The 24,708-nt window shown below is 43.3% G+C and overlaps 2 protein-coding genes across 2 annotated transcripts; one reads left to right on the top strand and one right to left on the bottom strand.

Moving 5' to 3' along the window:
• Positions 1–236: 236 nt before the first annotated feature.
• On the bottom strand, positions 237–15,355 carry sgpp2 (sphingosine-1-phosphate phosphatase 2). The gene is made up of 6 exons (XM_073495382.1): positions 15,343–15,355; positions 13,774–14,006; positions 11,247–11,408; positions 4,471–4,650; positions 1,849–1,938; positions 237–782 (listed from the first exon to the last, which is right to left on the bottom strand). The coding sequence occupies exons 1-6, from the start codon at positions 15,353–15,355 to the stop codon at positions 237–239; spliced, it is 1,224 nt and encodes a 407-aa protein (XP_073351483.1).
• A 1,043-nt stretch (positions 15,356–16,398) lies between these two features.
• On the top strand, positions 16,399–17,169 carry LOC141009206 (RING finger protein 228). Its single transcript, XM_073481680.1, has one exon. The coding sequence runs from the start codon at positions 16,399–16,401 to the stop codon at positions 17,167–17,169; it is 771 nt and encodes a 256-aa protein (XP_073337781.1).
• The last annotated feature ends 7,539 nt before the right edge of the window (positions 17,170–24,708 follow it).

Below are 24,708 nucleotides of genomic sequence, written 5' to 3'. Positions count from 1 at the left end.
ATTAGACTTGGAAGTAAATTATAAAAACTTTATTAAGTGAGCATTATATTTGATCTGCATTCTGCTCAGTTACAAGTACATCTTGTCGATCATTCCCTGCAGAAGCTGCTTGTGAAAGAAAGTTAGTATGCAAAAAACAGGGTCACTTGATACACATAGAAATAAATATTAATTTAAACATGAATACATATTTTTCTTCAGTTCAGATCATTATACATCAGTCTTATTCTATTAGGTCATAGTAGCCCCAGTAGGATAAAGACTCTATTGACCAATATAGAATGGACAAGTCCAACAGCTGTGTACGTGACAAACTTATACGGCACTTCAATCTCTCTCCTCCTCCTGGCACTGTCGTCACTTTTTGGCACTCTGTACCAGGAGTACAAGACCTGGAGGCTCAAGGTTTTCACTACCTGCCGAGTTCCCACTAATGCTACACCTCCCACGAGGAAGCGGGCAGCACCCACTGCTAGTGCTTTTGCAGTCAGTGTGGGTAGGGGTACAGGTAATACCCCCTGGGGCTCAAAAGTCTGCCCCAGCTGCTCATTCACCCAGTATCCCACAGAGCTGCCAGCCAGTGATCCTAGAATGGTGGTGGTGTCACCCCTCGTGGTGCTGTAATGGTCCAGCTCAGGGTATGTGTAGCTGAGGAGGAGGGGGACAGTTAACGCCACGACGGGGGAGATGGGGCTGTTGAGCTGGAAATGGTCGAAAGTTTCCCAAAATGGGTAGGTGATGAACATGATGATGCCTGAGATTGAGATGCCACAGATCACATCCTGAAAACAGAACAATGAGAATATTTTAACAGAAATCCTCCAAGCAGTATTTTAAACAAATATAAATTTAAACAGAAAAAAACGTGTTTGCCATGTGTTTCCCCACTGATTTGTCTCCTGGTTTTATGTGTTGATTAGTGAGCTTTAGAGGTGCCACAAGGTGGATTGTGTTTTCTTTAGATGGAGCCAGGCTGCCTCTTCCCAGTCTGTCAGCTGAGATGATCTAACCAGCTGCTCACTTTAGCCTTAAGTTTGATGGAAAGACGCAAGAGTGGTATCAATTTTCTCATCAAACTGGCAAGAAAATTACTAAAAACGTATTTGCATTCTTGCCAAGAGTTAGATGAACATATAAGACTTCACTTTAAATAAGACTACTGCCAGTTAGCTCAGCTTAGTCAAACAGTCTGGCTCCATCAGAAGGAAACAAAAGCTGCTGAGCAGTACTTCTAAAGCTCAAAAATTAAAAGATTGTGATTTTACGTAGGCACCCAACTAGCCTTGACCTGGCGCAGTAACCTCAACGTGCCCTTTATAACATGTTTTTTTTTTTTTTCACAAGCTTGCCCTCCTGATTCGATGTGTTAATTAGTGAGCTTTAGACGTGCTGCTGGGTGGATTTTGTGACCTTTGGACAGGCTAGCCGTTTTCCCATTTGCAGTCTTTCTGCTAAGCTTACCAGCTGTTGTCACACACATGAGAGTGATATCATGCTCCTCATGTGACTTTTGGCAAGAAGCCATTAGTTTTTTACAATAAGGAAAACAGATATTGCTCATAAAACTGTGTTTTAGTAATGATGCTATCCTGATTACTGTGATAAATGTGTACTTGAAGATAACTGATTTAATAACTCAATGTTAACACATCAGGATTTTTAAGTGAACGGAACGTTAAGTGTCTGCTGCATTTAAAGTCTTGGATTAAAGCCTCAGTCAGACAGTTTAAGCAGACCCTGATATGAATAATGAATCCTGCATTGAGCTTGAATGTTTCATGCTGTAGTGTGTGTGTGTGTGTGTGTGTGTGTGTGTGTGTGTGTGTGTGTGTGTGTGGACTAGCTCACCAAAACCGAGTGCATCCCAGTGTAGAGGCGGCTCAGACACACTAAGGACGACAGCGTCACTGCGATAAGCAGACCAACCTCAAACTGGAACTGAGTCACAAAACACACACTTAGATCACCAACCAACACAGACTGATATGTGGATTTCTCACAAACACATACACAAGCACACACTCAATGACAGACAACACTCCCTGACCAAGGTTATAAAAGATGACATCTGTGAAAGTAGAATGTAATATCACATGTGTTTCCTAACATTCCTCTGTGAAAACACAAGAACGGTTGTCATTTTGTACTTTTTCTTCCTGTTAGTTTGTGATCAAATCTCCATTTGTCAATCCTCTTAATGGCGACGTGTAGCTCCTCTCTCTCCCACTTATCCATTCTGCCCAGTTGACGTACCGGCCATCATTAAGTCACTGTTCTTTTCTTCTGCTACTGTCTCTCCATCCTCTCTCCCCGCCCTCATTTACCTACGGCGGCAGGTTTTGTTTCCCCCTCCATTTCAATAACAGTGAGAAGAGAGGCCTTGTGTATTCATTCACCTCCTCCACCCTCCCCTCCTGTGCCCCCCTCCTCTCCTCCTTTCTGCCTTTTTTCCTGTGTCTTTTCCTGTCTTTTGCAGCTGGAAGCCTATTCACTGGTAGTTCATGAAGAGAGGGGTTTTTTTGAAAGGCCACAAAGGATGCCAGGGACAGGAGGGGGTCACTCTGTGATTGACTGTCGTGACCTCCGACCTGCTCCGGGAACCGGGCGAGTCGCCCCGAGGCCCTCTGGCTATTCAGGAGTCTCTGCAACAGCCTGCTACTCATCTATAGCTATGCATGCTCTTTTCTTTCAGGGGAATCCTCGAGGAATGTCAGGCCACAGTTAAGTGCTCTACTGTACATGGGTTGTCTCGGGGTTGCAGGGATGATTTCTCGACCTTGAGAACGGCACTGCGAGAAAATGAAGGCAAATAGCTGAAATGACGTGACCACAAATCAGGCTGACAGCTGAAGAGGCCGTAAACTACTCGCTGAAGGATTTAGCATTGACTCGGTTCTTCATTAAAACAGTGCTTGATTAAGACAGCCTATGATTGAGCCACTGAGTGTTTTATTGACTTGGCAGTAGAGTGGGAGAGATAAAGAGGGGCAGAGTCAGGAGGAGGAGATGTGGACTGACAGTCATTGACTCAGTCGAGTCCATCAGAAGACCAAACAGCAGCTCGACGGGTGTGGCTGATGGTGACTGATGGTGACTGCTGGCCCCGCCCGTCCCTGCCTATTGTCCAACAGCACAGTCGGGACGCTGTGATGGACAGCTGGGCCACTCCCTTCATCACACTCAGCCACCAGTAAGCTAGCTGCCATCAACAGGCTCCCACCACTGCCTCAGATTGTATTTCAGTCAGCGCCTTGATATGAGTGAAGCTGTTCCCATTTGGATCGACTCATTTAACTGGTGCCTTACTTATCTTATAAAGGAATCCATAAAATCCAATGGCAGTGTAATAGCACCACTAATGAGATACCTAGGGTCACAATTACAGTTCAACACCCACTTCTCACTCTGTGCTTCTTAGCTCTAATGAGGTGTAAGTACGTCATTTGCAGTCACCAATGGAGGAAATATCATCTTTTATTGTAATAGCTAGTGTAACCACTGACTATCACAGTTTCAGTAATAATAACTACCATCAAGAAACAATGTACAGTAATTGTTATTGCCATGTCTAAATATCAGAATGAGACAATGTGCAAGTGCCTTCATTATTTCTAGTGTTAATAGAAAAAAGAATGAGCAGTAAAATAATTTTATGGCAGCCTATGTAATAGTTGTCAAGACATTTTACTGAAAACAATAAAAGGTCAACCTCTGTCAAAATGTCAAAGTCTGGGGCACTGTACAATATAACATTTTGACCTTAAGAATGAACAATAGAGCCATGTTGCTGGTTCTCCAGGAGATCTGTAACCAATTTTATGGAAAGCCACTCACTGATTGCCAAGACATTTCACTCAAAACCACAAATATCAACCTCATGGTGGCAGTAGAAGAAAAGTTAGAGGATCACCGAAGATCACCGTTAGGCTGAGCGCTCTCGGCTTTATGAATGTCAGCAGGCTTTACATTTAATGGAAATACATCCAGAAATACATCCAGACAACCAGATATTTCAGTCTGGACCAAAGTGTTCTACCAAGAAAAAGACCAACATTGGCATTTATAAAGCCACAAAGCGAGTGTGGCTATTAATTTAACCTCAAAGGTCAACTTTCTAGCTTTTCTGAGTTTTCAACCACTTTTCACTTCAGGGAATGGGTCCCCTGTCTTATTAAAAGGATTGGTCTTTGAAATTGGATGAATAGTCTCCTTGATCATTCTTCATGGCTTCTTGATGACACTGACTGCTTCCCAGTCGATGCTGTGACCTTTTTTTGTACCCGAGCCAGCTCCATTTGCTGATGAACACTGAGATGCAGTTGGAAGCATCTCATAAAAGCACAGCACATTTAATATGCATGTAATAATTATTAAGCAATGTCATATTTGTGAGTTAGCAGTGTCGCACACAACTGCCAGGAGCACTTTTGAGTTTTGTTGTGTGTCACCAGAGCTAGCAGTGATGCTCACCTGTATCCTGGAAGGAGCACTTAGCAAAACCGTGAAGGAGATGGCGGTAGCGGCCATGGCGTGGGTGGAGGGGAGCCCGTACTCGGCATCGACACGTGTCTCCAGCTTCACGACAGGGGGTGAGGCAGGGCGGGGAAGCTTCAGCAAATCTTTCATCACCTGGCCGATGTACATCACCAACTAGGAGAGGAGAGAGGAGACGCGTCTGTTAAAAGCAAAGTCCCACCAAATACATGTTTTATCAGATCAGAAGATCCATTATGGTATCTATCTGTTGCAACATTGAACCTTATCTAAAGAATGCAGAGAATTTAAATCGTATTATTGGCTTCAAACAGCATAGATGTATTATCTATACATGACGGGAATAACTCTACAGCATCATAACAATGAGATACAATGAAAGGACGACAGAAGAGTACTGCAGTGTGCTGGCCACCAAAGCAAAATTAGAGATGTAGGAGGATGATAATAAAATAATGAGGGGAGGAAGTAAAATCCTGATTAGGCTATGCTCTAAAACTAACCGCACTCTCTCATGAATAAGTAATCACCATTCCCGCTCAACAAAAAAAGGAAAGGAAGAGAAAAAAAGAGTGGCGACCCACCCTGGTATAAAGTGCAGATGCTGCAGTCGTACAGTAACAAAATCTATTGTAAGAAACTGAGAATTGAAGAAGCCAGTGTTTGCTGACGCAGCGTCTTCAGCTGATGGGGTCAGACTGAGGGCTCTTGACACAATGACACACTCAGTGCAAGGTGTGTGTGTGTGTGTGTGTGTGTGTGCCTGTGTGTGTTGCATAGGTATAAGTGTGTGCGTGTTGCCGAATGTGCTGCCTATTCTCTTTCATGAGATCCCCAGCGGCCCTCGGAGGGGCAGCCTGCTCCGGCTTCAGGTTTATTTAAAGCTCTGCCTTGTATATTTAATGAATGGCTGTCTTAGCAAGGAGCAGGGAGGCAGTGTGCAGAGAGCGAGCAGGACACTAATGTGTGTGTTTAAGGGAGAGAATAGAGAGGTTGTTATTACCGTCTCTCCTGACACTGTAATCAGGAAATTCTTGTTACCATGGCAAATTAGATATAAAAGTACATCTGCTGACCCACTGTTAGTGCAGCAACCGGTAGACACAGAGAGACACGCAGATGGACGGAAATTAAAGCGCTCAAAATGGCCAGAAATATGTGGACAGCAACAGATACACTCTCTCATTCCAAAATCTTGGGGATTAATAGGCTGCAATAAATTTCAAATGATTTCCCTGAAGAATGTGGGCAGAGATGACAGAAGATCTTGGATGCTCGCTGCAGAGATTTGTTCAAGAATATTAGTGAGGTCCAACACTGGGCAATAAAGCCTGCCTCTCAGTTGTTGTTCCAGTTTATCCCGTTTGAGGTCAGGACCAGTCAAGTTCTTCCGCTCCAAACTGGGGAAAAAAGCCTCTTATGAACCTGTCTTTGTGCACGTGGACATTGTCATACTGAAACAGGAGAGGGTCTTCCACCGAACTGTTGGCCCAAAGTTAGAAGCACACCACCGTAAATATGCTGTGAAAATAAGACTTCTCCTAAAGTCATAGTTTGGCATATTGGGGAATGCACCAATCAGCCCAAACACTAATACCACTAACAGGTGAAGTGAAGAACACTGATCATCAATTTCATCTGCTTCTGTGAAACCTTGGATCCCAACATTCATATGGATAGCACTTTGACACACAACCCCACCCAAACAGCGTTGCAGACGAAAGTACACCCCCCTCATGACAATGCACCCTGCCACACCACATAACCTGCTCAGGAATGGCCCGAGGAACATGACAAACAACTCAAGGCCCCGATCTGGTTTCCAAACTCCCAGATCCTGTTCCGATCGAGCAGCTGTGAAATGTTGTGGAACAAGTCCAATCCACGGAGGCCCCACCGTGGATCAGACTTGGCTCTGACCTGTCAAGGCATGGACACAGGACCTCTGTTGGTGCTCTGCGGTGTCTGGCACCAAGGCACTGGCTGCAGGTCCTTTGAGTCCAGTAGGTTGTGAATTGGGGCCTACGTGGATCGGACTTGTTCCAGCACATCCCACAGATGTTCGATAGTTAGATGAGAAAATTGTTGACTCATGTATCTGTGCATTAAGTACAGAGCTGGAACTAGCCCATTTAACCTCGGTTTTAGCATAAAGACTGGGAGCATAAAGCAAAAACCCATTAATACATTGTATCTTGCTTGTTTAATCTGTACACACATTTAAATGTAGCAAGACTAAGAGTCTAGCCACGCTGTGAGGTGGAAGTTTGGCATGCTGACTTTGAGCTAATAGCCAATGTCAGCATGCCAACAGGCTCACGATGGTAATAGTACCACGATGATTTTTTGCAGGTTCAATGTCACCACCATGTTCAACCATGTTAGTTGAGTGTGCTAACATGCTAACTTTTGATAATTAGAACTAAACACAAACTACAGCCGAAGCTTAGGAACTGTCTTTAGTTTTGATGATGGCATTTCTAGAAAAGTCCATTTGTGGTTATAGGGGGAGTTGAGTGCTATATCTACTTTTAAAGAACAGCTTATTCATCTACACAGTACTTTTATACTGCGTCTCCATTGTTAGCCTGACAACATCATGGAGATGACAAGAATGTGGGAAGTGATGCCTTGCCAAGAAATGGGTACAGCGCATCACATGCCAGTAAAACCACAAATGTACAGCGTGTTAATTATTGAGCTTTACAAGTACTGCTCAGCATACTTTTTGAATTTGAGACAGTCAGGTTGGAAGTTTGCCCCTGCCTCATGTGACTATGCTAAGGTAGGCTAAAAGGCTCCAGTTTCTAGCTCGATACTTTTCAACTTGCCTGAACAGCCCCAGGACAAAAATAAACCATTGGCCATTAGGTTGAGAGACAGAAAGTATGTGAAATTAGCGTGATTAAGATAGTGAACTCATTTCTCCATCCTCTGCTCATGCCTGAGTATACAGTAATGTTTATTTTTCCAATATTTTCATCTACCTACACACATGCACCCAGACAGAATAACTGGTAGGCTACCATTAAGTGGACAATAAACAGAGGACAGACAATGGTAAACCCATTTAGCACGTCTGACCCCATCCATTCAGCCTGACTGTGTATTCATACAACGAGCCATACTGTGTGCACATCATCCACTGTGTTCCCCTCACACAATGAATCTGCCTACCAGTTCAAGTGCTTGCATGATATGATACCCTCGCCCCATCCCCTGCAGTCACCATCAACACAGACATCAGATTCAACTGGCTCCAGTCAGACCAGTGTCTCATTGGTGTCTTTGTAAGAGTCACATCAAAGAATTGACCTAGGGACAGTCTGGTCACATTTAGGGAAGAGTTAAAACCAGGTCAAGACACACAAATAGACTAGTTGTGAGGGCGTGTGTTTTCTTGTGAATAAGTGTATTGATCGAGGCCAGCGCAGCTTTGGACTTTGATCTGTCAACACTTGGATCCGAGTGAATGTGTGTGTGTGTGTGCGTGCGTGTGTGTGTGTGTGTGTAGACACACAGAAGAGGAACTATTACACAGGTCACAGTTTGTAGGTTTTGTTCCACAATAATATAATGACTAAATGATAAATGAAGATATACTAATAGAGTAGCTGGTAATAAATGACTAATTTCAGTGTCACATGTTATAACACATTTTACATTATAAGACCTTTATAAGACTTTTTAAACAATGAAGCAATGAGAAGGTTAACTGACTGTAGAACTGCTCTCTGAACCTATAAGTACTTTCTGCAGAAATGTCAGAGCTCCTCTATAATATCATTATATGACGGTGGAGCCAATATGCCAAATCCCCAGAGCGTGGTTCCTGCAATTTACTGATATATTCTTAGTGATGCATCAGAGTCCAGTTTTAAAGAAGTGCTCGGGCTTTAATGGTCTGCTCATTGATTCACAATCCTCTTGTGATTTCTTTATAAACTTCCCTTTTTTTTGTTGCTTTTCCAGGCTTTTGTACAGTTTTTGTTTTGCTGAGTGGGCCTTAACTTCTACATTAATATAAAGAAACCCCCAAACTTATGGCAAACTGTTAAGACAACAACAAGAATAAGGGAGAGCAGAGCATGGTTGTTCAAAGTAATAAAGTGTGATCTTTCTGTATAAATTAACGATAAAGATCAGATTGTGGACAGTATATTCCGACAGCGCTCCGAATGTAAGAGCGGTCCAGTCCAGGTTGGACAAACCACTCATGATCATCGTTTCAACCAACTTACACAGATTTGTTTTGCCTCGGACAGTCAAGAAGAAGTATAAACCTTAAAATGGAGTAGACACCGCATTAACGAGTCAAGTTCTGGTTGATGAGCCCACAAATCCATGTGCGATTTGTGGTGAAAAGGTCACTAAAGGAGAGCAGGGGTTCCACCGTATCAGTTGTCCAGTGCAAGAGTGCAACGGAAACACAAACCTTTTTATTTGCTATCCATCTTGTCCTTGAGTCTATTTTACTGGTTTGCCTCTCTAACACACAGGCATATCAGCCGCAGATGTCAGTTGCAAATATAAAACATCCTGCAGCAACTGGATCACAAGACTTAAAGGGACTCTGTAGAACTTCTGTGTTGTGCTGGAAACCAGTCATTAGTTTTTGTTGGTGGACTCTAACTAAACTAACATTAGCTACTGGTGTGAGAGAGGCCCTGAGACAAAGCACTCATCCTTTGGACTGTCACGGAAATCAGAACCCGAGTCCTTCACGACTAATCCACAGTCCTGCAGCACTGAACAACTTAAACACATTGTCCACAGGCTTGTTTGGGCAACAGAGAGAGACGAGGAAGCTCTATTTTTCATGTCACATTACAATCCGCTTAAAATGGCCAGTAAAAAAGTTAATAATACATATAAACTGTGTTACATAGAGCCCCTTTCAGACGAAAACCATTACATATCCCACGCTAAATAACTTTATCTGCCAACGGTCAACACCAGCTGACCCAGACTGGAACAGACCTGATCAATCCTCATGCCTAAATCATATTATCGCATAATTATCTCATCAAATCATAATGTGTGTGCCTGCCTTTAGTCTCATTCCGCTAAAACAATGCCTCTACTTATCATAGCTAATGTTGTGTTAATCATTTGTGTAAATTATAATCAATTCATTTTTGTTCTGGCTGTTTGCAAGTCCTTGAACTTGTTGGAAGAAATGTAGTTATTATGCCAGTACAAACAGCAGCGACCACAGTTTTCTTGTAGTGATGACAGGACCGGGGTGCACTCTGAGATCAGAAGTCCTTTTATTCACAGATGGAATGCTTTTTCTGATGTCTGGCCTTCGCCGCTGATGGCTGATCCAGGATTGACGAAGGCCATTTCACTGCAAAAGTATTATCTTCTGGAAGTAAAGCGAGTTTTTGTCACTGAATGTCACCATCGTCTGTCACCACTAGTGAAAACTTTCATGTAGTTTCTTTATAATCATTCTTTAGTTGTCCACATCGTAGTGTATGCCCTCTATGTCATTATGTTAAAGTACCACTTGAGACTTTTGTTATTCCAAACAGCACAGTGGGTGTATGATTTGCATAACACTATGCTGCAATAATACCATACAACACGGCAACGTAATTCATGACCATATGGTTAATGACAGTTATTGTTTTCTAAGTCAACCAAAGTCACACCACAAGTAAAGGCAACCGAGAGTCGTGAAGGACACAAAGATACATGTGTGTATAATGAGTGTGTGTGTGTGTGTGTGTGTGTGTGTGTTGGGGGGGCCCTGTAATTTCTTCTCATGCATACAAGTCTTAATTTGCACCGTTGCACTTCAGTCGTTGGCGTGAGTTGCCAGTTTTTGAGTGTGAGACAGAGGAGAGAGAGTGCAAAGCCCTATGTGAACCTTAGATAACACCACCAGCACAATGGCAGGGTGCTGTTAGAAGTTAGAAGTGCGGGGTGAAGGGCCCTGAGGGCTGACAGACCAAATGGTCGGTCCAGAGAGAGAAAGCTCAGAGTACTGATGAGGCCAATAAAACACTCTGCTGGTAGACCAGGGGGAGGAGAACACAGAGTAAAGCTGGTAATGTCTAACTAGAGGGAGGGCAATGAGTGTGTTTAGTGGGCGAGGTTGGGAGCGCATGCATGTGTGTGTGTTGGTGTTTATGTGTGTTTGAAAGGAGTTCACACAGGGGCCTGATGCAGCCAGGATGCCAGAAGAATGGTATCTCTTTCCCCTGAGGGGCCAAACAAGGGGTTCAGACACAGGGCACCCACCAAGCGCTCGGGGCAGGGACACAAAGGGCACAAAAACACACTGCCCGACACACACACAGTGCAGGAGAGTGGGGGTATGGCTGTCTGTGTCTCTACAAGTGTCAAATACACTGCTTCTGGGATCACATGTGACATGTTTTGAGGGCCTCTTGTCGCAATTTGCTGGTTTCAATGAGAATAAACATCTAAAGAGGAGAGCCGAGCTGTCTTTTTCCTATGATGTGTCCTCATGTGTGGCCTCTCACCATGTCAGGGGCCCTGGTCAGGCTGGCCCCAGTGCCCCCCTGGCCTGAGGATATGTGGACATGGTGGTGTCAGAGACAGGTCACTGGAGGGAGAGGGGGATGAAAGGAGGTTGAAAGGTGAAGAGAGGGAGAAGAAGAGCAGAGAGAAGAGAGGTGGTATTGTGGAACAAACGGACATCAGACTCAAGACTTGTGTTTGTGACTGCAGAGGTGGTCCCACATGTACACACACACATTTTGTCTTTAGCTGTGACTTACAGTCCACATGTTCACCAGGCGTCTACACAGAAACGGGTCCAGGCTCCAGTGTATACAGGGCAAACAGGTGATGTAGAAGACTTCATGGCCCAGGCCTGCCGAGATCAGGAAGAGGAAGTATAGCAGCCAGTTCCTCACCTCGTACTGAGGTCTGCGGCTGCCCTGCAGGCAAAACATACCGATGAACACAAAATATGATGGGACCAGGTGTCTAAAGATAGCTTCTGGAGCAAAACTAGGTCAGATTGGATCTATCGGCCAACCTTGCAGCCACACCCTATGTCGGCTAGACACCTGCCGCCTTATTTGCATCTTCTTTACATATTAAACCAGGCAACAACACAGAGTCAATTGGATTCTACTGATTAAGGTAGCATGCGAACAAATACCAAGCATTATTTACTCCTGAACTTTCACAAAGGGACTTACAAGCGCCAAATTTTAAAGAGAGTGGTCAAAAGTCAAAGCAGCAGCGGCTGAGACATTTAGGCCTGAGTTATACACCCAAACGGATTAATACACGGACAACGGTGGACACCATGGATGCCTGTAGTAGTTCTGCGTATACTACTCTGTGGTTTCCACTTGGAGGACACATTCCACGCAGGCACAGACATATTTTGTAGCTTATTGTAGCATAGTGGCATCACTGACAGGTCATAACCATTTGGAGGTATCTGGAGCCGACACATGATGATGATGAAATTTACATCACTTGACCCTTTTAAGACTGCCAGCCCAAATCAGTTGTATGCCATATCCAGACTGTATCCAAATGGATTGTATAAAGTCTGGATGGCAAATTGGATGCAAACCACATTTGGAGGAGGTTTGAAATGCGATTTGAGTCACATTTCTACAGATAAGTCTCAGTCTGGACACTCTGGCAGCTCGTATCAGATTTCAGAGTGTCCTCTGTGCCACTCACAACACAACACACAACAGAGTCGAAGAGTTCACCAGAGCGGCTGAGCAGAATACCAAAAAGTATCAAAGCTGCTACGAGCAGAGTAGTATGGACGAAACAAATTGTAATAATGAAAATGACTGAAATAAAGTGTTTGCTCCACAAGTTGACAGTGTGATCGTTTGGAGGCAAAGATGATTTCTTATGCTTCCGTGTTGCAAAGACACGTCACCAGCGGACGTCGTTACTGAAACTGACGTTGTTATCACTGCAAATAATACATACAGTAATAAATAATACAGTAAATAATTGTGCGGACGGTCTGTCTTAAAGCTCTGATTTGAGAAACAAATCTGATTTGCCTGATGTCTGAGCCTAACCTTAGACCCTAGCAGTCCCTCACACACACAGAGGTAAATGCATCAAGTTCCCACAATACGTAAGGTCGGCATCTTTTTTAGACCCCCATGAACCCTGTATGCCCACTCCTTTTAAAACCCCACACCTCCAGTTTTTAACACTGTTATAAATCTGGAGAGAACCCTCATTTCATTATTATTGTTATTTTCTGGGCTCTGACAGAGAGAAGACATTAGGCTACACAGCTGTTTGTTAGAGACAGAGCAGAACTCCTGATGACTAAACTGGCCTTCATGAGTTGAAACTGTTGAGTGGCCTTTTAAGAGATTTTCTATTGCAACTGGTTTGCTCAAACGTGCAACTATTCAGAGGTCCTTATATATAATAGCATTTTGCAGCTATTGGAAGTTTCCTTTTATTCTTTTTTTTCTTCCTCCTTTTCAAAACAAAGTCTGGAGACCTGGATCACGCTGGACGAGCTGTATGGAGATATCCATATAAGCCCCCAGCTACTCCAGATGTTTAGATGGATGCTGTCACACTGTTCTGCTGTGAAGCTCCTGAAATGTTTTATTTTCCATCTGCATGTTGGTGCGTAGGTGATGACTGAATTTTCATTTTTGGGTGAACTTTTCCTTTAATACCATACCAGCAATTAACTGGACCAGCAACTGGTCCATCTGAACATATGGTTTCAATATTTGTGTTTGCTCAAACCTACACTATTCAGAGCTGTATCTGTATCATCAAGATAAACTTCTAAGCCAGAAGGCGACTTGACTGTAGTCACCCTACCTTTGTCGGTGGCCTAAATAAACTGTTTGTCTAAGAAATGGAGACAGAGAAGAATGCACAGTGTGTGCATCCCACACAGCCTGTCAGCGTGCATGTGAGGATCTGGTGGTTCACGGAGACACGCAGAAAAACTAGAAAAGCCAGTCACAGTTTGGTGTGCTTATCTAAACATCTCTCAATACATTTACATGTTAGTTTTTAGTTTTTATTAAAGAGTCCATTGTGTATTTAGCTTCATATGTTGAATTCGATGACTGTGTTGTAATATAATGCAAACCAGAGCTCTAATACCAGAACTGACCATCTACTCATTTTAAATGTTTCTCAAATGTTGTGGGAACCAAATGCAAATAAGCTTCGCCACTACAGTGAACATCCTGGTTTCTATTTCTAGTTAGAATATCATTTCAAGGTTCGATGCGCTTAAATGTTTACAAGAGCAATTTTCCACACGAAACGACTTACACCATCGGCATATCCATTCTCCTTGTGTCTAAAGTTTGAATTCATGTCCTGGCGGTCACATCTTCCCCTCAGATGTTCACGTGCTTTGTCAGCTAGGACCGAATCTCCAGTTGGAGCGCGCGACCTCCCTCCGCTCTGATGCGCGCCTTCGACGAGGTAGAGCCCGCATCGTCTCTGGAACCGGGCCACGAGCTCCGGGTCTTGCAGGTAAGCCAGGTGCTCCAGTGTGACAGCTTAAAGGGGCACAAGCGCAGGAGCAGAGAAATGACGATTTTCTGAGCAGGACGGTTTGTGATATTGGCGCGGGCAGGGCGCAGAGCTCCGTACAGGTGCGGCTGCTGCTGTGCGCCACAGGTGTGCGCAGAAGGGCGGGGCTGGGAGTGGGATGGCCCGGCTGTCTGGAGTAGCAATACCTTTGTACGACCTTTATTCTGGGATGAGTCACAAGGTATTTATAGCAAGCGGAAGGGAGGTTAAAGCAGGTGATTTGTGCTTTATCTTTACACTGCTCAGAAGTGTAAACAGTGTGAAGAAGCTGAGGAAGCTGCTCAGTGGTCCATGGCTTATATGGGATTCAGTTTTATTGGTTAAAATGAGGCAATATTGATAACTCTTAACACAGCCAAATAAGAGAGTGCAGCTTCAGGACTTTTGCAGTAAGTGGTTCTGATTTGGAACATTTTGGGCTCAAATCTCGTTTTTCAGCAGTGCATGTTCAGCTCAAAGCTCTCTGATGCAGTAATCTGCTGCTTTCCTGGACAAGACCCAGCTCAGCTGTCCGTGGTTGTGTGTAAGAGGATGAGAGAGAGCATCATGCAGTGTAGCCTATGATATGTTTTAATTATTAGTCAGGTTGTCTTGTTTTACCAGATCGATAAACAAATAAATTAACCGATAAATGCTGCAAGTCAGACAATATATAAGCGAGACAATCCAAGGATCCACTCTCACCAATATTATGTCCATCAGACATTCATATCAGCTTAAGTTCAAGTTTTTCATAGGTTTCTGGTCTGTGATGCTTTAAAGGTAATTCCACCATTTTCACACATTAAAGTGTGTTAACAGGTCTTGGGGAGTATTACTGCATATGCGAAAAAAGTAGTGTAAAGCCTTTTGTGGCTCCAGAGGAAGCTGCATGATATCTGGTAAATATCCTGTAGTGATGTCACGTAGTTGGTAAATTGCATTAGGGGTAATGTAGGCAGCAGATTTGAAAAGCGGTCCACTGGACTGGCATTGCACTTCTACAATACTGTTTGACTTAAAATGGAAACGGTTTATAAAGAAATGATCAAAATCAAATAACCAGAACCAGATATCATCTGTCTATTAGACTATTTTTAAAAAAAAAAAAATCTTTTGCTTTTTGATTTATTTTCTATTTTTCTATTTCTTTTTATTTCCTTTTATTCTTTTTTTTTCTTCCTCCTTTTCAAAACAAAGTTTGGAGACCTGGATCACGCTGGACGAGCTGTATGGAGATATCCATACAAGCCCCCAGCTACTCCAGATGTTTAGATGGATGCTGTCACACTGTTCTGCTGTGAAGCTCCTGAAATGTTTTACTTTCCATCTGCATGTTGGTGTAGGGTGATGACTGAATTTTCATTTTTGGGTGAATTTTCCTTTAATACCATACCAGCAATTAAAATTTGTAGATACTGGAACTTTACTTTGATAGTTCATGTGCAAACTTTGGAGAACATTTGCTGAGTTAATTTATTGAGTTTTGCCAGATTATTAAAGGGGTGTACAACCTGAAAGCAACAATACAAGGCACTTCAATGTCTACAGAGTACAAATAAAGGTCCTGCACAGTGTAGACCCTCATGATGAAATATTTGTGACCATGCTGAGGTGCCAGACTCCCAAAGATTCTGACATGATGTGTGCCTGCAGCTTCCTCCCTCTATCAACTCTTATCTTTCTATATGGATTGAATAAAACAGCCAGCTGTTCCGCCCAGTCCCTGGTAAATGTAAGACAGCGCAGGCCTGTTGTTTGACTGGAAGTTCTGCTGGCACATTGTGTGACTTCAGATCGCTTTGTTACAGGAAACAGTGAATTGACGCCCCCAGTTGACCAAATTAGCGCATCCTGTGGTCTGGCATGGTCTACGTAATTGGGATCGAGCATGGCTGTCATAGCTGCTCCCTGCGCACACAGAGTACTGAAACAACAACAACAACAACAACTACACACACACATACACACACGTACACACCCTCTCTCTCTCTCTCTCTCTCTCTCTCTCTCTCTTTAACGGGACTTTAGGACGACACTCCCCCCCCCTCTCTCTGGATTGTTGGATGCTCGGACTCTCTGAGTCTCTCTGAGCCCTCGCATCGGAGTCACCACCATTACATCATCTATTCCCACAAAGCCCAGCACCGAATGAGAGCTTTTTAATATTTAACCGGGATCCCGATCGTTTGGACCGAGCAGCAGCCGCCCCATCTCTTCACAAAGGACGCCGTGGGGATTATTAAAACACATCAACATTGTCTGCGGGGATGATGGCGTTTCAATGAACAGGGAGGAGAGGAGGGGGAGAGGAGGAGAGACGTGCACCGTCATCAGCATCTGTCCGCCAGCTCCCTTTGTGTTCACCGGAGAATGTGAATGGCGAAAGATGACATGGCAGAGGTAGATTTGGCATCAAACGGAGCGGAACCCCCCGGCGAGGCCTCCTCGGCGTTTCCCTACGAGGAGTACGAATGCAAAATCTGCTACAATTATTTCGACCTTGACCGCCGGGCTCCCAAGATCCTGGAGTGCCTGCACACGTTTTGCGAGGAGTGCCTGAACACGCTTCACCTCCGGGAGGAGCGGCCATGGCGCATCAGCTGCCCCGTCTGTCGCCACCGGACTCCGGTGCCGGATTATCGGATACAAAACCTGCCCAACAACACCAAGGTGACGGAGGATTTCCCCCTCTACATCGACTCGGACCCCCTGCCTCAGGACGCTTTGCCGCCGTACCCTCCGCCGCTGCACCCAGCTCTCGTCGCCCTCCGCCGGGAGGAGGCGTCGGGGACGTCCAGCGCCAGCCAGGCGACCCCGTCCACCACCGTGTCCACGGCCACGACCCTCTCCCAGGACTCGGTGCGCTACGACAGCTGTCAGAGCTGCAAGAGAGTGGCGCTGACGACCGGCTGCGTCTGCGTGATCTTCTCCTTTCTGTCCATGCTGGTGTTGCTGTTCATGGGCCTGATCTTTGTGCACAGTCACAGCATTCCTCCCTCGCCGGCGGGACCCATTTGCTTGTCGGTTGCCAGCATTCTGGCCATGTTCTCGGTGGTCGTCACATGGCTCATCTGCTGGCTCAAATACAGACCGGATCATGAGACAGGCCGCGCATCCGCCACCAGTAACTCCCGGAGAAACGCCTGATAGGCTGCCGGCTCTGACTATTGATGGAGATGTTGTACTGTGGCTGTGTGATTATGTAGATAATACTGGCAACTGATACTCCTGCTCCCTTTACTTTTTCTAGGAATCAATCTCGTCCAAAATGGCCTTTTTATCAGTACAGCAAACACCCAAAGGCCTTCATGTTGTTTGGAGCAATAGGCCGACATGATCCTTGATAATCTTTTCCTGAAGTTAAGTTATGCACTTGAATTTAAAGTAGGCCCAGTTGACTGGGCGTTTTGATGAGTGAACATGTCCAAGACTTAGACCCTGGTGTTGGTCTAAGCTGTGGTGGGTTTGATGACTGAATGTGAAGTGCTTATTTCCAGGGTTTGATACCCTCCCCACCTTATCCTGATAAATAATATGCATATCCCACTATGCCACTCACTGTATGATAACTGTCCATCACTCTTATATCTCAACAAAGCACTATTGTATTGTACAGATACTTGACAATGGTCACTTCTGAGTTTGCAGGTGATGGATTGAGTTTTAATGGGGGCCTGTATGTATATGTGAGAAGCCTCTAAAATGTCATTCCGTTACAGAGAACTCGTATTCACAATCCAAACTGTAAATAGTCCACAGAGAAGTGGTGAGTGGTACTGGATAGCCCGTCTTGAAGACCTTCCTAATCTTTGTGCTTTAACTAACCCTACAGGATGGCACTATTTCCTTTCTCACACTGAAAACTGCACCTCTTCCAGGTTTTTCAAAGGGATTCCAAGAGATGGCTTGTGATTTTGACCCTGCATTTGGCTAATCTTTGTGCATGTTAAGCTCCCCAAAGGTCAGGGCTTTTAGATTTAACTTTTTTTTTTTTTTTAACAGAAGGGACATTGTGTCTCCTGAATCGTGTGCCTCACCTTGTTGCTGAATGAAGCAAAACTTCACTGTAATCATGATCAAACTCATGCACGCCCGCCGCAGACAGCGTCCAGCTGGGGAGTCGGCAGGGATTTCCTCTTTCTGTCACATCATTCACACGTCGGAAGTTGAAAACAGGGTTTCCAACATGGAGCTGCCTCCCACATTGGCACCTTTTTTTTTTACTTGTGAAAAATGTGGGTCTTTGCATCTGGCTTTGAAGAGAGGTCAGAAGAGATTGACTGTGTTAAACAGGTATAATCCAGGCTAAATTCCACCCTCAGCTGCTTCCATGTTCAAGTTTGCTCCTCTTCTGCCTTCAAAGCCACATGTGAGAAACTTTGAGTGTCTGTAACTTGGTCAGGTCAGACATGGTGAACGACTTAAAGAAGGTTAGATTTGGTGTCACTCTGGTTCCTCTGAGATTGTCAGGAGTCATAATTACCTCTGGGAACTTCAAGAGCCCGGGAGCTGTGTGGCTGAGATTAGAAGGAGGCATATAAAAGGCATGTAAGCATTTCAGTGCCTGCACTAACACAATGCAAATGTTTAATTTTCCTCACCTAAAACTTGATATAATTTGATTTATATGGGTCTTTTTCCCCCTCAGAAATACATTGTATCAAAACAGAAGCACTGAACTAACTTCTCAGTGAAATCAACTACAGTGTTATCAAAAATGCTAACTACTTCTTCTGAATATTACTGTGAACCGTTGGTAAATTCTGTGTATGTAACTGTTGCTGCAATCTATACAATTATTTATTTATAATTCTTCAATATGGCAAAAAAGTGATACCTTTATTTGTGGTGCAGTGTTACGACCGTCATATTGACAAATGTGTGATGGTCCATGAAGCATGTGTATTGCACTCCTGTGATATGCTCTGACTCCCTGAACTTCCCGACAGCATTTAGTGTAGAATCGGGAGACGATTCGGACACCGAAGTGGTTTAATCGAAAGCACTTATTGCCCCTCGCTCACTCATGGTGTCCCTACCTCACTGCACGGGGGACACAGAGCAAAAGAAAGAAAAAAAACAGTCCAACATGATTCTTAACCCTCCTCCCTATCTGATCCCCATGCTTGCTTCAATCATCCTGCTCACCCTTTTTCCCAATCTGTCAGATGATGCACTTTCACCCTCTTATTTGACACAAGTAATGGGGGCTACCTTTGACAAAATGTAAGCATATTGTATTTATTTCAGAGGACCTAGAAAAATGTTGTTGGTTTTTATGAGAATCTGTGGTTGTTGTTAAAGTACCAAATGTATTTGCACAGAGAAATGTTCCTTACGTGCTGTTTTACATACATAAACACATTTCAGTAATAAAGGAAAACATGAATACCCATCACATCCATTCTTTGTCTGAGTGCGGGGAAGCCAACAGCTGATAGAATATCCTGTTACCAGGGCTGTATTTTATCAGGCTCAGTCTTACATAATGACTGGTAATGACTTCACTCATTTATCCTGCTGTGCCACAGCGTAATCCCTTCTGGGTCACACCCCCCTGACCCTATGAAATATGGAAACTTGCCCCAGCTCCTTCTAATAGTATTTGTAATGACAGGTCCCCAAAAAGCTAATAGAAACTGATTTCTCCCCTCAATATTCAGGTAAACCAACTCCAAAACACAGTGGATGCTCACTGAACTCCTTACGCTTCTTGTTGATTTGCATTTCAACCAGCAACAGTGAACACACACAACAGCTTTTTGGTTGTTCTGTAACAGCCTGATTTCCTATTTAATTTCTCCCAGTTGGTCCCTCCAGGATCTGATTGAGGTTTGCCCTCCATGCTGTGCATCAAATACGCCCCCTACTGGAAGACAAAGGATGCTACATGCTGTTAAAAAAAAAGTGCAGACCTACCCCTCTGAGTCAACTTCCATTTCTCATGTAGGTCTAGTTGTGTAAACTTGTGGTGGCTGAAACTTGATTAAAAGTAAATACATTTTTCAGTATGGGCTGCTGGATGCTAATATCACAGACTGAGATTTCTCATATGTGCTTCTCTGTTAACACAAGGCTCCTTTTTAGTTGATACAAACTAAGCCATTCAGCAGCCACATTTCCTCTTCATAAACCAACCAAATAGATAAAAAAAAGGAAATAATGTTGACCAATCACCATCGAATTACAAGTAACTATTTAAGACTCACATACTTTACATCATATATTAACCAAACGTGCCATGCCCCATAAATTAAAGCTGTCACACAGTCTATTAACGTAAATAATATAAATCCCAGCTCTCTTTCACAAACACAGCTCCATGTAAACAAGTCTCTGTTAGCTCATTGGTCAAACCAGTGCAGCAGCACAACACTAAAGTCTATTGTATGTAACCGGCTGTGTTTTTCAATCAGCCACTGTAACACTGATTACTGGAAAACAGTTTGAGGCAGATGTGTGTTTACAAATTAGCCATGACTGCAAACAAAACCAGAAGACATGTTTCTGTGAGGATGCTGGGCTAATGAGCTCTGATGCCTCTGAAACTGTGTGTAACTATCTGTCTTTGACCTTTAGAGCTACACAGGTCCGTCCACTGGTGATGAGATACATAGCGTGACGTCATCGGTCAACAGCGACAATTGGACCAAACAGGAAATAAACATAAAGCCCATGAAGCCTAGCTAACTACTGTTAGCATAGCCCACTCATTTAATTATTTTATATATTTCACAGTTTTGTATTCATGTCACACTCGTCAAAACATTTTAGACGTATGACTAACGCTGCTTGTTGAATTTTGAGCAAGATAAAACATTAAAACTGTTAAACTATAGCTACACTCAACAAAACTAGTAGGCTAAACCACAGCAGGCTACTGACCATATAGTTTTTTGTTTTGTTTTTTAAAGTGTAAACGATATTAATTTTATAAAAAGTGGTGAAATGTTACTAAGAAGGTAACTTGTACTTTCCTGACTAGCCTGTTTCCATTTTATGCTACTTTAAAGGCTACTTACACCCCAATATTCAGAGGAAAACGTTGTACTTTTTACTCTGCTGCATGTATTTCACAGCTATAGCTACTGTTTCCATCAAGATGTTAGCTTATACATTAAACATGTGATCAGTCTATTAAATAAGATAGATATTTGAATAGATGAAACTTTCCAGCAGTGTATAAAGTTGTTAAAATAAGCACAACATCTAGGCTATAAATCTGTAATAATATTCCAATAGCATATAGGAGACAGTATATATGTTTTATAAAAGCTCTTTGAATGAGGCCATTTTAGATAATGGGTACCTTTATTTTTAACAGGCTACTTAAAAGCTACACTTTGCTCTTATACTTTTTAATTTTGAACGCAGGACTGTAATGGATTATTTTTTATTGTTACAGTAAAATTCAAGTTCGAGTAAAAATAAATCAATACTTCTTCCACGCCTGAACATAAACTTTATTGGCTTATTTGACTGTCGGATTTGACCATTTCAGATTAAAATGACAAGATGTTCAGCACTGCGTCACTTCATACTCATTGTTTTATCACACAGGCTGAGATTAAAGTGATGAAAAATACAGTCAATATAAATTATACAATTATTTCATTGACACAGCCTCTCATTCTCTGTATGAATTGCTACCGCAATAGAGTGCAGTGGAAACTAATTGACATGGCAAATACGTGTTTGTGAATGCCCTCCACGCAGGGCATGTGATGCAACTAATTTATTTCTCATCAAGCCAGATTTCTGACTTTGAATTTCATCCTCCGGTAATGGATTGGACACGGAGATTCAGTGTCGCTTCTAAAGAAAGGGCCGAGGTATGCATCATGACTTTCTCTGTTTTCCATTTGCTCCCTCTGTGTGTGTGTGTGTGTCTCTCTCTGTGTGTGTGTTTTTTTCTTGGCTGTAATATCCAATTTCAATAAGATCAATGACACTCCCAAATCGTCACGTCGGTCGACGTAAAGACTGATGGTTTCTTCCTGTTGAAGAGTAAGTCAGCAGGGCTCCAAATGCGAGAAACGCAAACACATATCAACTTTAAACTGCACATACAGCCTCGTGCTCACATTAATGCTCAAACCTCTGAAAACATTAACGAGCCCCACGTGTCATTTCTTTGCCTAAAGCCTGCAAAGCCTCATTATGAACTAACTCTCATTTAATGATGACTTGGCCTGAGCCATCGGGTTTATCAGTCAGTCTGATCAGTCAGGTTTATTACAAATGTCAAATCAGTCATAGACTAACTCACGTTTCCCCTCTCTTTGAGCCCGTGTTATGACAACTTGCATGATAATAATCTTCTGCCTGCGGATAATGACATCCTCCTTAGCAGGTGAAAGACCCCCGTTAGCGCTGCTTATTTTAAAGCCAGCGTCCAGCCATTGTCCGCGCACGTTTTTGACACCAAAGTCGACATTTGAAGTGCGTTTTTTTTTTTCCCCCCAAAGAGGCGAATGTTAATTGAAACCTACTTAGCCTGTGGGATATCTCTTCCCTGCGTAAATTAAGGTGAATGACAGGGACATCGGTGGGCCCCCTGTCGGGCCCCGTTATTGCTCCGTAGCCTGTAGGTGAGTGGGTTGAGACATGAAAGGGCTCATCAGGTGCTGGGGGTGCTTTTCAAATTGAGTTTTGCACGAATCACACGAAGGTTTCAGGGCTTTCCTTGCAGGCGCTGAACAGAGGCAGAAAACAGACTTTTTCCAACTGCACTCTCATGCACGGAATATTTTCCCATGCTCTTATATTTGATCTCAAACAGATAGTTACCAATTAGCTTCACAAGCTTCTTTGATTATAGATATATGAGGTAAAACCCCATCTGATCGATGCGAGTAAGGGTTGATCTCACAACTCAGCCATGTGTCTGGAAACAGAAATTCAGATAAATTCATTATTTAAATTTAAAATAATGTTTTTTTTTGTTTTTGTTTGTTTTTTTAAAAAGCTCGTGCATCGGTGCAAAGGATCAACTTTTACGCCACAATGGTGAGGACGGACTTGCCTTTCTTAAGATGATGAACAGTGAAGTAAAACGAGCTTTTGTCTGATTTCAAAGCCCAAGAGCGGAACATTTGCTTCAGTGATTGATTGGGACTAAAGGATGCTGTGACCCACGACACTCTGAACACAGAGACAAAACAGAGATAAAAACCCACGGCTGAACTCTATTCTTTTTTCTTTGGAGGTGACAATATTGATTATTAGACATTTGGGGATGAAAATACACCCACTTCTCTTCTCTCGGTGGCGCAGAGCTAGACTGGCTTTACGGCCGCCCTGGCGTCGTATCCTGCTGTGGCGCACGTCCCCCTTCAGACTGCTCTCGGATGGCTGGTGCTCAGTCTGAAAACCACAATAAATTCCTTGAGGTGCACACACTTTAGCACCATTTGTGTCATATGTGAGGCCACGGGGTGGAAACAAATTAGGGGTCGTGTGTGATAGCATGCATTCAACAGTTTGGAGATGATAGGCTATTACGCACAGACTAGTGACAAAATCAGCAAGCGAGGAATCTCAGTGATGTGTATCTTTATTGTCCTGTCAGTTATGCGTAAAGATCGGCAAAGGCAGAAGTTACAGGTTTGCGCTGTACTGGCTGTGTTGTTGTATCTGACCAGAAAGCAGGTTTTATAATGAAGCTACAACTGAGAGCTGAGATGAAACAAAAATTCAGTAGAAACTGTAGCCGAAAAGAGAGAAAGTCATGTCAGGAACACTGAGCTTTGTGCATATTTATGTAGCACAATTATATGTGTGTGTAAGTAACTGGGCAAAAATGATCAGCTTGTTATTTATCATGAGAAAACAAGGCTTGAGGTTTTGGTGTCAATCATACGTCCATAGATTGAGTCAGTTTTTACAGATGTAATATATTAAACAATATCTTAATCCTCATGTAATACAATGAAAGTTCCGTTTTGTTTGGACTGAGATTCTTACTTTTGTTGTTTTTTTTCTTTTAATGCTTAGTGCTGCTACAGTGCTGGACCGAGAGTTATTTCTAATATTTCGTTTTTATTAATTTACATAGGCTACATAAAGAAGTAATGCAGTATGTCACAAGCAAACGTTAGAAATGTATCTATGCCATACACAATACTCATTTATTGATTCCTTATTAATTATTTTCTAATAGCTATCAGAATAGATTGATGCAGTAATTTACTGTAAAAAGCTCATATCAGGGCCAAATGTGTGCGTCTTTGAAAAATTGTGTGTTGGTGACCTCATCACAATGTACCTCATTACCCAAATAATTACACCTCGCCTGTTACAGTCTGTTGCTGCACTGTCCCACAGTATTTCACTCTACATATTCGCGTATTGTGGGACCTTTAGGAGTCTGAACAGTACATGCAGTGACTGCCATCGCTCTTCATTTTTCTGAATCGACTCCCCTGTCCTGTCCGAGCTGGACTGTGACAGAGTCTCTGATAGGACCAAAGTTTTCAGCCTCAGCCAATCCCCGCTCCCCGCTTCGTACCGGGTGTACCCTCTTCGCCAATCACAGCCGGGAGCGCTGACGGGGAGAGAGAAGAGCTCCCTACTTTTGACGGTCTGCTCTCACTTTGAACCGGTGTCACAACAACAATAACAACAATATTTTCCTCCTAGCTACACCGTCTTGGCAGCGACATTTCCAAGAGCCTCAAAACTGGC

This window comes from Pagrus major, chromosome 2 (genome assembly GCF_040436345.1).
Source record: "Pagrus major chromosome 2, Pma_NU_1.0".
In the NCBI taxonomy this organism is placed as follows: domain Eukaryota; kingdom Metazoa; phylum Chordata; class Actinopteri; order Spariformes; family Sparidae; genus Pagrus; species Pagrus major.
This window is presented reverse-complemented; position numbering and strand designations above follow the sequence as displayed.

Coding starts and splice junctions, on each gene's coding strand:
- LOC141009206 (XM_073481680.1), top strand. CDS start 16,399: ATGGCGAAAGATGACATGGCAGAGGTAGATTTGGCATCAAACGGAGCG.
- sgpp2 (XM_073495382.1), bottom strand. Junction 4,651..11,246: donor GCCTGGTGAACATGTGGACT/GTAAGTCACAGC, acceptor CTCCTCTCCTAG/TTGGTGATGTACATCGGCCA. Junction 783..1,848: donor CTGGGATGCACTCGGTTTTG/GTGAGCTAGTCC, acceptor TTCTGTTTTCAG/GATGTGATCTGTGGCATCTC.